The 12,304-nt window shown below is 38.3% G+C and overlaps 2 protein-coding genes across 2 annotated transcripts; both read left to right on the plus strand.

The window, feature by feature from the left end:
* Nucleotides 1–1,100: 1,100 nt before the first annotated feature.
* On the plus strand, nucleotides 1,101–11,309 carry LOC143354871 (uncharacterized). Its single transcript, XM_076789247.1, has 13 exons — nucleotides 1,101–1,247; nucleotides 1,725–1,925; nucleotides 2,995–3,185; nucleotides 3,303–3,313; nucleotides 3,531–3,632; nucleotides 3,772–3,779; nucleotides 4,058–4,111; nucleotides 7,427–7,555; nucleotides 7,632–7,884; nucleotides 8,061–8,279; nucleotides 8,410–8,419; nucleotides 8,963–9,275; nucleotides 10,997–11,309. The coding sequence occupies exons 2-13, from the start codon at nucleotides 1,727–1,729 to the stop codon at nucleotides 11,191–11,193; spliced, it is 1,686 nt and encodes a 561-aa protein (XP_076645362.1). The 5' UTR covers nucleotides 1,101–1,247; nucleotides 1,725–1,726; the 3' UTR covers nucleotides 11,194–11,309.
* Nucleotides 3,320–7,425, plus strand: LOC143354773 (protein sneaky). Its single transcript, XM_076789076.1, has 6 exons — nucleotides 3,320–4,497; nucleotides 4,741–4,956; nucleotides 5,304–5,605; nucleotides 5,710–5,897; nucleotides 6,170–6,696; nucleotides 6,769–7,425. Exons 1-6 carry the CDS (start codon nucleotides 4,216–4,218, stop codon nucleotides 7,414–7,416), a joined length of 2,163 nt encoding a protein of 720 aa, XP_076645191.1. The 5' UTR covers nucleotides 3,320–4,215; the 3' UTR covers nucleotides 7,417–7,425.
* Nucleotides 11,310–12,304: the final 995 nt, after the last annotated feature.

Below are 12,304 nucleotides of genomic sequence, written 5' to 3' on the forward strand. Positions count from 1 at the left end.
ACTCGCCGCCTGCAGGAAGTTAACGAGCATGAAGAAAAGAAGAACTAAAAAACAGGAAAAAGAAGACTGTGAAGTCATAGGTTACAACTTTTGTCTTTAATCGCTCAGCTCTTGCATGAAAGTCTGCATGTAGCCAAGTCTGGACAGCCAATTTGTCATCAATAGTGGTGGCGTATGTAATAAATATGCATTATGAAATAACATCTGACTCAAGTTTCGGGGCAGATGTTAATCTTAATCAATGGGATACAGTAAAAGGATAGAACTTTCCATCGAAATTAGGCAATATAACCTGTTTCTGCTACACATCTCCCGACTCACACAAAGAAGATGGCAGATGGAACGAAAGGGGCAGCGGGAAATCAAAATCTTCCATCCAAGATGGAACATTTCCATATCCCCACTTAATATTAACAAAGAGTTCTTAATCTTTTAAGTAGATTAACAACAGCTTGAATTCGAGACGCCTCGGTGCTCTTCGTTTTATGAAACGACGAAGATTATTGGAAATCATGCTAGACAAAAAAAAAAGACTAAATTTCGAAATCGAAAGAAAATGCTATTGAACCTACATAAAACTGCAGACCTAAACAAAATAAATATTAAATAACGCAATAAAGACGTTGCTACCCCTCTTCATTTTATAAAACGGAAATGACGACTGTTAACCAAAATAAATATTATTGAATCTACATAGATGAAACTTCAGACGTGGACAAAATAAATATAAAATTTAAAAATCTGATGAATATGCTATCGCCAAGGAGAAGAGAGCCTTCATTTTGGAATGAAGTAATATTAAAGGAAGTATTATTAAATATATGCATGAAACTTTGGACCTAGACAAAATAAATATTAAATTTCGAAACCCGATGAACGTTTTGTCGCTGGTCAGAAAAGAAATTTCATTACGACATCAAAGCACGGTCACTGCCACTAATTCTTCATCAGAACAGATCCTCTCGAAACGATTCCGGAAGCCGACGCATAATGAGCTCGCATCGGCGGACAGGGATAAAAAATCTATTAAAATGCACGTCATAGCTAGATCACACAAACAGGAATATTTTCAAGAAGCTCGGGCAAAACAGAGATGAAGTAAGTATTCAGGTGGGGTACAGCTGTAAGAGTCCCACCTTTTCCCACCCGCGGACACCTTGGGCCTCACACCACTGATTGGACATATATAAGTGCCGCGGCCCAGGACAACTTTACAATTGCATCTGATCGCAGCTAATCACGTTCAGGTGAGTGAGTGTCGCCGTGTGATTTATTGGGTGTCGTTCATTTTCCCATCGGTGGAACAGTCACAGAAAAATCTTCTTCGACCTATGACCCACATATTTGAGACCGAAATTTGCTAGACGGATTTTAAGCGTTCGTTACAAAAATGAGTAGATCGAATACGAAACCGTGAAGACATTAGAAGAATTTCAGAATATTTTTCGACTTATTACGATTATTAAAAGGAAAAGTACATTTAATTTTTGTTTTCGATAATTGAGAAAATTGTGGGTCCTGCATGAAAATTCGCAGTCTATTACAGTCTGTTAGTACACCGTAATTAAACACTGTCCAGTTCTTCTTTCTTTGACTGAACTTTGTATTTATTCTAGAATTGATCGTTTGAAGGCCATCATACTTCACATGGAATGCACTTAGAAAGTTAATATTTCAGCAGGCGGTGAAACAAAAGTTTTAATTTCGCTTTTTTGTTGTTACAGCCATGAAATACGGATTACTCTGTTTGTTCGCCCTCGTGGCAATCGCCTACGTGTCCGCTCGCCCCGAAGAATCCACGTATACAAGCAAATTTGACAACGTCGATGTGGACCAAATTCTTCGCAGCGACCGTCTTCTGAAAAACTACTTCAAATGCTTGATGGACGAGGGAAGGTGCACTTCGGAGGGCAGTGAACTCAAACGTGAGTAAAACAATGTCGTTACTTTGAAAAATTGTAGAATCTACCTACCAAAATATTCCAATTTACTATGTACAAAAATCGTGTATTCTATCGTCAATTAAAAGTTCTTCAGATTCTAAGTGGAACTAGAAGATATGCGCGGCGCGTGCGCACTTGTCTGACCAAGCATTGAAATCGCCAGAGCAAAGCTTCGTTCGTACGCTGTCAGATAAAATTTTCTTAGACACATTTTTTAATTTTTATATTTATTGGTCGTTACATTAGTCTTCAATTTATTATTCGCACTGTGTCAATTGTTAAATTAACCCTTTGCACTCGAGTGGTGACTTTGAAGCACCACTAGAAATTGTTGCGGCATTATTTCAAAGAAATTACAAAAAATATTACAAAATATTTGTTACATTACAAAATTTGTATTTAATAGATCACTAAACATTTCAATATTATATGTAGAAATCGGATCGGTTTCGTATGAATAAAATGAAAATATTCTAAGACGGAAGAAAAATTTAGTTTCAGATTGAAAACAGCGCCGAGTGCAAAGGGTTAATTCAAGAAGCATTAGTAGATGCATTATTCTTGTTTCTTTTAAAATTCGAAAGAACGAAGAAGAAGCAATTCCTTCTGAAAAATCAGATTAGTTTGAATAATTATAAGACAATTTATACAATTGTATGCAGTTTTAACAAACTTTTCCATATATGTATATATTTATTGGTCCTTCTTTTTGAATCTTCTTGAATATTATCCCTCAATTTTTCATATAAAAATTTGGAATTCCTACCATTTCAATTAGATTCAAATTTTTTTACACAATTATTGTTTCTTCTTCTTGAATCTTCTTCAATTCTTTTTCTATATTTTTAAAAGTACAATTTACTAACATTTTCTTCTAACCAAGTAAAATTCTTTTTGTTCAGTCATTGTATCTTTACTTAGAAGTCCTGTCTGGCTGAGTCTTTTCTGATTTTTCTCTTACACTTTCACACCTAAAATCTACAAATTGCTATCACTTTCTCCGATAAAAATACAGGTCGTTTTGTTAAATAATTTAATTCTTGTTGTTTAGGAGTCCTGCCCGACGCCCTGGCCACCGAGTGCTCCAAGTGCACGGAGAAACAAAAGGAAGTGACAGAGAAGGTTGTGAAATTCCTGGTGGACAACAAGCCCGAGATGTGGAGCAAGCTGTCGAAAAAGTACGATCCCGATGGCAAGTACAAGACCAAGTACGAGAAGGAAGCGGAGAAGAAAGGCATCAAAGTTTGAAGATCATCGGAAACACGACGGAAGAACGCTTAGGGCAGTTCGATTCTCGGCCGGCGGCCTCGAAGGCAAACAATTTGTCGGAGAAAATTATCGCCTGTAATCAACACGTAGTTAACGTCAATGTCGGTTGACAATTAATGATCGGTCGTAACGCACACGCGCGCACGTCAGACAAACAGCAAAGTACTACGTTAGCAGAGGCGCTGTATAATAATGTCCTTCGGAGAATCAGCTCGACGTTCCGTGTCTATCAAATAAACTATAGCTAAATACATCGTCTACGTAATATTCCGCATTCGTACTTATATCCTTTTACTTTCGTTTTTACAATGCAAATAGACACGTGGCCTGGCACACGAATCAACGAAAATCGGGGCTGAGCGTGGTTTCGTATTCATTGGTCGTGTTTGAAGAGGTCACCGTGTCATTTTCGGTCGACGAGTGATGTAATACTTGAGAGGAAAGCGATCCACGTGTTAACACCTCGTGCTGATCACCGGTGACCCGTTCCACTAATTAAGCGAACAAATGTTGTTCTTCTAAAGCGATTTAGTGAACGCCCTGAAACAATATTTTCTAGCTTCTTCTGTAAACAGGAGACCATTGGGAGCGTTCAAGAATTTATATCTTCTTCGTGCAACAGAAAAAAGAAAAAGATATAGAAATAGAAAAATAACCATTTTTATTTAAACGTTTTTAAATCTGTGTGACCAACAAGATTTCAAGACATTGTTATTGTCATTTGTTAGACAGTTCATTGAAATAATTGCCATGTGTGTACGTCAAACACCATTGCAAAGAATATTACAACATTTTACGAAGTAATTATCACTGAACGTTCCCAATATTAATAAACATTGAATAAGTTGCTGATTATCGAGCTGTGACAGTCGATAACGCGAAAAAGATCGAAGGATCGAGTACGAACATCAGACATCTTTTTCTAACCACTAAACCGAACATAATAATTATACTCGTGACTCGGTAATTACGAGAGGATAAAAACGAACGTAGAGGTAACAAGATGGAGAATCAAACTAACCTTGGCCGTCGAGTGGAGCTATTTAAAAAGGCTTTCTTCAAATACTATTTGAGTCACTTTCCAACGTTGTTCCACCTTTGTTACGACCCCATTGGTACGCACAAGAAAACGCGTGCCTTTATAGGTTTCCTTCTTGGTTTCACTATGGCTGTTATCTTGTACAGATGCATTATTGTTGACCTACGTTTCGATAAGTATACCAGTTTCGTTCTGGCCGTTACGCTTGTCACGATGCTGTCCATCGGATGTGCTTCGTCTATTCAGGTACTTTTTGTTTGTTAAATAAGCAACTGCGAATCGTACAAATGAGCAATTTTCAATGATAATTTTTCACTGTAAATTTATGTATACACGTTCGCTTGTATTTGACAAACTTGCAAGTGCCACGAGCGCATAAAGATCCGCAGTTTAGTAGTACCACAAATTCGGGATTGTTCAGAAAAATGATTTTTCCAACGTTAAAATAGTTTAAACGGCAACTGCAGCTTGTTATTTTTAATACGACAGGTGAGATGCATTTGCGCGCTGACGGTACCTGCTTTTTTCGGTCGCTCGGGACGCAGTATGCTAAGAGCATTAATTTTTGGTTACATAATAGCTGGGCCACTTTTTAACATGATGTACAACGCGAAAGAAGTGGTGAGAACGTTCGCTTGTACTTCCCAGTTGACGTACAATCTCACGAAATCGAGATTCGACCTGATGTTCAAGCCATTTCAGCAGGTGATGTGTCCAATCAATCAACGAAGAAAAATTAATTTTACCGAGTTCCTTGCTTCTTTTTTCACCCCATTCGGAGTTTCATTTTTCGTCCGGATCTAGAATCGAATTTTTATTGCGATTAAAATCGTATTAAAGATTGGACGAGAACGAGAAAATTTACATTTTTCTTTTTCGGTTCCACGAACCGAGTTATTTCGACTTCGTGCAATTTTTTGTGGGTCGATAGCTAGCAATCGACGCGTTAAAGATCCCAGCAAGGATAGAAATGATTTTAATCCTATCAGCATCGTAATTCGTTGTGCAACAAAGAAACCGATTGGAATTGATTAAAATTCGCGTGTAATCAGGCTGTTCTCCAAATGAAATCCGACGGAGAGGAGATAAAGGATACTCTATCATCCGTGAGGGACCTAATGAGTCCCATCGTCGAGGAGATCGAAGGTGACGAGGAAATGCGGCGATTGAACGAGGAAAACGATTACCTGGATGAATTACAAGGCGATACGAAGAGGAGCAAGGAGATCGAAGAGAAACACGAGAAGAAGATCGAAGAAGCCGAATCGGCTGCCGACATGTACGAGGCGAAGTACAAGAAGAAGATAGAGGCTAGATGCGAGGAGCAGCTTAGCAGGGGTTCGGACAGATGTAGGTAAAAAGTTTGTACATTTATCACCCTTTAAAAAGTTACATACATGTATTCATCAATTTCTTATTGGATGTAAATCACCTTCTTAACTCTGTTTCCGATTCAAGGGAAATGTTCGGTGATGCTTACGACAAGTGTTACGACAAAGTGACTATGTTCGTCGCGTGGCTTCTTTGCTGGCCCATGAAGCTGACTTTCGTATGCAACCTGGTCCAGGCTTTGGGAGGTTCCAGCATTTGTGATCCCGAAGGCAAGGTTGACAGCGGCATTGGTGAAGGCTATTCCGCCTTAAAGAGTACGTATGAAAAGGTCAATTTCAATAAATAAATTTTAAGCAACCTCGAACTGGTCATCTTCAACCTTTCGTACGAAAAAGATTCTAATCTAGAAACCGAGAATTAGACCCAGAAGACTGTTTAAATGAGAAAAGTGAAATTGAGTGTATTCACTTATATCTGGATTTGTACCAAATTACGTTCCCCATAAAATTCCACAACATTTCTATTCACTTGTAATGACAACCATGTAAAAATCACTGTTTTAATTTTTCATAATGATCGTTCACAGGTGCGAGGAACGAGTTCGCCAGGAGCATAAAGGACGCCAAACTACAATACAAAGTAAAGAAACCTCAGGTGATCCTAGACCTCCAGGACTCCGTCTACACAGCCAAAACAGTTGTCCACCAATTCACAACGAGAGCCAAGCTCTTCGAATCTATAATGGTCATTATAAAAAGATGCTTGTCCTTTGTATTCCTGAAAATCATTTTCAACGCTCAAAGCTACCATGACAAATACTTGGACGACATCGAGCATGATAATGTCTACGTGACGCCATATTTTCGGAGGATCGACGCCAGGAGGAAAGCTCGAGGAAGTTTAACACTGTTGCCGCTGAAGAAGATCGAGAAGAAGAAGTTCATAGATCCTTATAACTGGAAGCCGAGCCCATCAGAGAAATTTAATCTGACTGGGCAGATAGTTAAATTGCTACTCGAAATAATTGCTGCTAGCATTTTCGTTATCTTGGACAGTTTGTTCTACGAGGTGCTGGACATGATTAGGCGACATGCTCGTATAGAGTACGCTCAGGTAAAATTTCAGCTTCTTTTCCAACCGAGTTCTCGGAAGAAAAATTCTAATGAAGCGCATTATTGTATTTAGGAAGGTCACCACGATTTGTCTTTGGAGATCAGAGGCACGGGAGTGATAGCAACGTTGATAAGAAGCGCGGTGCGCGGGTTCAACGTGAAGAAGCACATCAAAACCGTGACCACGAACAGCGCATGTCTGCCAAGACCGACGAAACTGGAGGGCTACATGCTCTTCAAGATCTACGGGACGTTCCTCGCAATTTTTCTGCTGATCATCAGCTCCGTTTACACGCAGAGGATGCGTCGAGGTATCTGCTCGTTCTTCTACCGGAAACGAGAAAAGAGGAGGACGCTGTATCTGTACAACGAGAGCCTGCGAAGGCGGATCGGTTTCGCGAGATTCATGAAGGCGAGGGTGAAGAGGCTGGTCAGGACTCGTCGTTTGGAGTACGAAGTCGATTTCTGGATGACCCTGAGACAGAGATGGCCGAGACAATTTGATTGGATGAGGATGTTTGCGTGTGCCAGGGAGAGGTGTTTAATTTGCGACGAGGTGGAGCCTAGAAAAGGACCGGAACATAGGAAATGCACTACACCTGGATGTCCGTTTGTCCATTGCGCTGAATGTTGGAGGGATGTCGGGAAAATTTGCTATGCTTGTGCCGAGTGGCCGGAAACTGACTCCAACGAGTACGATACACAGTATTTTGAGATTTAATGCTGGCCAGGAAAGGGTCCAGAATATTTAATGACGCATTTTGAAGGAGCACAATGTTTTGACGCGAGAGGATCAATTTTTATGTTTTTGTTGAAGCCGGAACTGAGGAGAGGAATTTTGTTGTTAGAAAAGAAAGAACGTATTCTGCTTTGTGGTGCACGTTGTTCAGACTGGATTCTTTGTACAATCCTAATTAATCTATAAGACTTTACAAGAACTTTATAAGACTTACAAGATGTTCTTCATTATGTGTAAGATATTGTTATGCAATCATGGTGTTTATAGCGAAGAATATATTTCTTTACAAAATGTACATGCTGGTGATCGAAGATTTGTATTTGAAGATATTCGAAGCAAATGTAAAAGGCTTTTAAGAATATGGTTTGACCGGTCGTGGAGGAAACTGGAGTCTAGGAAGGATTTTTCGGGAAAGAACGATATCATCGGAGACGGCGAGACCACCTCTACGTATAAATCTCACGTAGTAAAGTCGACAAGAAGTCTCAGATTTCACGAGGAAGGAACGAGAACTTAAAACGCGTACTTGCCACGTTGAATTTACGAAGCCCCGGACGCCTGAACGGAATACGAAATAACGCGGAGGAAGGATCATTTATAGCATTACAATGTCTTATCGATTCTAGGGATCCATGCGTCGCGTCGCGGCCGTGTAACGTCTTCGACGAAGATGGCACTTGGATCGAGAGGAAGCACTCGACAATTGGACTCACTCGTACACAAACAGGGCTCCGTTTATGTCATCAACCATTACCGGGTATAGTTGACAGTAACAAGCATCTTTCCAATTACCGGCCAATTTTGTTGCAAATTTTCCACCGACGATCTGGAACCGATACTCCTTCGTACGCGAGCACATTTTTGCAGAATTTCAAATCACTGTGATCTACATAAAAAATAAACGCCTTTTTTCTTCCAAAATATTTTAATAATAATTGCAGGATTAAACATTTTTTTTATAAAAAAATATTGAAGAAATCCAGAAGTAAATCATTTTATCGAATCGTTAAACTACTTGGAAAATTAACAAAGCAGTCTAAGATGTTTAGAATATTCTCTAAAGAAGATAACACACGTAAAAATGCTATTGTTCAATCATAGCAACCTTCATTAAAATAAATGGATATAAAAATGTACTTCTTCCAAATCCAAGATGGAAACATTTTTGAAATTCTAGTGTTATAGGAATGACAACATTAAAAACATTTTCGAAAATAAAGAATTGAAGAGACCAAGTAGGAAACCATTGGGAAATTAGACAATTAGCTGAAACAGATAACATGCATAAAAATGCCACTGCTCGATCGCAGCAATGAGTTGATGAAATAAATGAAATCCAAGATGAAATAATTTTTTGAATTACAGGATTAAATAATGTTTGTGCGAATGCACGTTGATGCGTCCCAGCCCAGTTCTGGGAACCCATAAAAGGAGTCATCCCGCCTAACGACGTCTTATCATACAAGAAAATGAGTCGCACTCAATTTTTCTACCAAATCATGCGCCAGCCACAATTTTCTGCGCATAGTATCAGCAATTTGCCGCGATCTCGTGCAACAAACGAGCCCTGCTCGGAGTATATAAAACGCGCACACTAACGAGTTTGATGATCAGTGAGAGAAGAAACCAGGTTCGAATCTCTCGAAGAAAAATGAAGAGCATCTTGACCGTTCTTATACTCGCGGTTTGTCTTCTGCTTTCCGAGGCTGAGGACAAGTACACTACGAAATACGACGATATCGACATCGATTCGGTGCTTAACAGTGAGAGACTCCTGAATGGATACGTGAACTGTCTGCTGGGCCGCGGTCCTTGCACTCCCGATGCATCTGAACTCAAAAGTGAGTCAAAGCGAAGTGTAAAGTACACTTTGAATATGTTTGTACATTTATTTCGTTACGTTTTATTTCCTTAGATTAACATCTATGCTAACTGTCTCTAAAGAAATGTACAAAATTTAGTTGAAAAAGAAGCAACCAGAATTTATTTTACTTTGCCAAGAGCTACATTGCACCGATGTTAAATCAACAACTTTATTCAAGATGATTGTGACCTTCAGTGCACTGTGACTTTTATGAGAAACTGAACGTTATTTTACTGTTCGTGCATTGGGCACAAATAAACCTTTTTTAACGAGGAATTTAATAAAGGTTTTTTTAGCCTTTTTCACGATTAAAATACTGTAACAAACGACAGACTAAAAATTCTTTTCTTTTCTGTCATATAGAAAACAAATAAAATATTTTTTAAAACAAAATACACAATCCGACAGTTACTTAATTTTTTCTGTAATTATGTAAAAATGGTCCATCAATAATGGAATTGTAGAGGACAAATCAAATTTTATTTAGGCGAGAAAAGAAATTAAAATTTCTTTTAGGTAGTGCCCATTTCAAAAAATTTTCTAAAATTACTTTGTATCTTTGTGTGATCTATGCAAGTGATATTTAACGTTAATGACAATATTGAAAGAATATGGTTCGATCGGTAGAAAGTTAGCTTCGATGTCAATTTATAAGACAAATAAAGCAGAACGCGGGACGTTGTGCAGCTTCATTTGCCGGTCCTCAGAAAATTCAAGCCCCTTGTTAATGGCCTAGTATAAAACGCGTATGTGTGCGGCCGCGCGCGAGTATTATGCACTTGTATGCAATAGTATGCATATCCCACAGCTGTTCTTACGCGGGACGCCGTCGTTTTACGGTCGACCGCAACTTTATGAGCGTCGTTACTATTCCCGGAGGACAAGGTCGCACATTAATTCAGTTACGCGTCCTCTGGCATCTGGAAAAAAATTGCTGCGTGATATAATTACCCGAGAGGAGAATGTCTTTCTTTAGTGCGTGATGCGCCCGAAGGATATTCGGTTCGGAAACGTAGTTATTGTGGCCATTACCTATACACTGTCTGCATTTCACTTTGACGATTGCGTGTCGGTACTTGTTACAAGTTATGGCAGCTTTTTAATCTAGCCTTTTTAGCCTTGCAACGATACTACAAAATACTAACTCAATTACCGATATTATATCCTTCAGAAGTATACTTTGGCTATAAACTGCGATTCATGGGGAAAATCGGTGCAGAGACTTCAATGCCTTTCTATTCTATCAATAATACTACAAATTACAATATTTATTCACAATTTTTAAATATACCTCTGACAGGTATATACAAGCTGGCTTTAAAAATTAATTAACGAGGAAATTTTTACCGTTGATACACGCAGTGCAAAATGCGATACTTAATTAAATGTAACGCTGACTTTGGAGATTTCAATGCATGGTGAAGATGCAATGTCACGCATGTGCACTCTCTGAATCGATTTTTGTATAAGATTATACGAATAATACTTCTACGTACACGTTGCAAATAATAAACTCTTTCAATTATTGTGTTCTTTTCTTTTTTGTTGACTTAATTTATTATCTCAAGTATTATTTTCTCCATCTTATACTTTGGTTCGTACAACTATCTTGGAATATTTTATTAAAAATTCTGCTTGACATATTTAGTTTTTAAGAAGTGTTTTGAATAATAGCTAATGTTCGAATGAAAATTGCAGAGAACTTGCCAGACGGTTTGGAGAACGACTGCTCAGCCTGCAGCGAGAAACAGAAGGAGGTTGCAGACAAGGTTTCGCATTATTTAATCGATCACAGAACCGAAGATTGGAGTCTTCTCGAAGCAAAGTATGATCCAACTGGAGCCTATAGACAACGTTATCTCGCGTCTCAAGCGAAAGAAAGAGCGATAGATTAATTCGCATTAAAAGTCCATTTTGATTTGTCTTAGAAGACGTTCAACGAGCATGCAATCGTCTAAATGAATATACGAAGAGTACTTCCTTATGAATAAAGTTCAATGAAGTAAAAATACTCCTTGCGCCAATTTATTCTGAACTGATTATGCACACTACGCACAGTGCATTTTCGATTCGCGTTGCACATTCTTCCTTACCGATAACGCTAATGCAGCTACCATTCGCTGTCAATAGATTACGCTTCGCAATAACAGTGTCAAATTGTTGCAGTATTTTCGACAAATTCTGTACAATTAACAAAAAATAATTAATCCCTCATACAAATAAAAAAAAATCGACCACAACATTCTATTTAAAAAGAGAAATGATACTTTTCATTATTGGATGCAAGCTAAATATATTCTTCTTTTAATTGTTCATAAATATCTTCTGTTTTGCATTCAAAGAAAATATATTTTCTGAATAATGATAGTTATTCGTATTAATACATAAATTATATAAGAATGCTGCTGAGGCTGTCAGAAGGACCGTGCGCGTCGGAAAGACTTGTCTGTTATTCGAAAACCAAAAAGAGCAAACGAGGATGCCCCGAAACTCGTACGAGAAAAAAAGTAATTTTCACGTCAGCGTTCCGAGAAAAGGACCATATATCAGCAAAGGAACTGAAATAAGACGATCAAGTTTCTCGCGAGAATATATTAACGAAGATTCGGGACAACACAATATTCTCGGTCAAAGAAGGTTTCAATATCCTCTCACGAGATGAAGGGGCGAAAGTCGGAAACTAAATAAAGGAAACGAGAAGAAGAACAAAGGCTTTTAATTACGGCCGACTAACAATTCCCTTTATTTATTCCCTTTATTATTGAACTGGACTCAATTGGCACATTGAACGCAGCTTTAATATTTTTACTGGCTCGACGACCCATTCGTAGGTTAAACAAAATACATTGAGAACAATGATCAATTAGGGAAAGAATAATCAAGCATTCTGTATTCGGTGATGCTCCAAATTGTGTGTCTAAGATGGAAATAGAGTAGGGAATCTTATTGAATTGCAGATTTACCTATTTACCTAAAAATGTTAAAAGATGAACAATTAGATTTTTT

The sequence above is a fragment of the Halictus rubicundus genome, chromosome 6 (genome assembly GCF_050948215.1).
Source record: "Halictus rubicundus isolate RS-2024b chromosome 6, iyHalRubi1_principal, whole genome shotgun sequence".
Lineage (NCBI taxonomy): Eukaryota > Metazoa > Arthropoda > Insecta > Hymenoptera > Halictidae > Halictus > Halictus rubicundus.

What these genes read in the sequence shown, in the direction of transcription:
- LOC143354871 (XM_076789247.1), top strand. Translation starts at nt 1,727, where the DNA reads ATGAAATACGGATTACTCTGTTTGTTCGCCCTCGTGGCAATCGCCTAC. An exon ending in GTTGTTAGAAAAGAAAGAAC is followed by an intron (nt 7,556 to 7,631) that starts GTATTCTGCTTT and finishes AGACTTTACAAG; the next exon opens with AACTTTATAAGACTTACAAG. An exon ending in GACGGCGAGACCACCTCTAC is followed by an intron (nt 7,885 to 8,060) that starts GTATAAATCTCA and finishes TATCGATTCTAG; the next exon opens with GGATCCATGCGTCGCGTCGC.
- LOC143354773 (XM_076789076.1), top strand. Translation starts at nt 4,216, where the DNA reads ATGGAGAATCAAACTAACCTTGGCCGTCGAGTGGAGCTATTTAAAAAG. An exon ending in GATGTGCTTCGTCTATTCAG is followed by an intron (nt 4,498 to 4,740) that starts GTACTTTTTGTT and finishes TTAATACGACAG; the next exon opens with GTGAGATGCATTTGCGCGCT. An exon ending in AGGGGTTCGGACAGATGTAG is followed by an intron (nt 5,606 to 5,709) that starts GTAAAAAGTTTG and finishes TTCCGATTCAAG; the next exon opens with GGAAATGTTCGGTGATGCTT.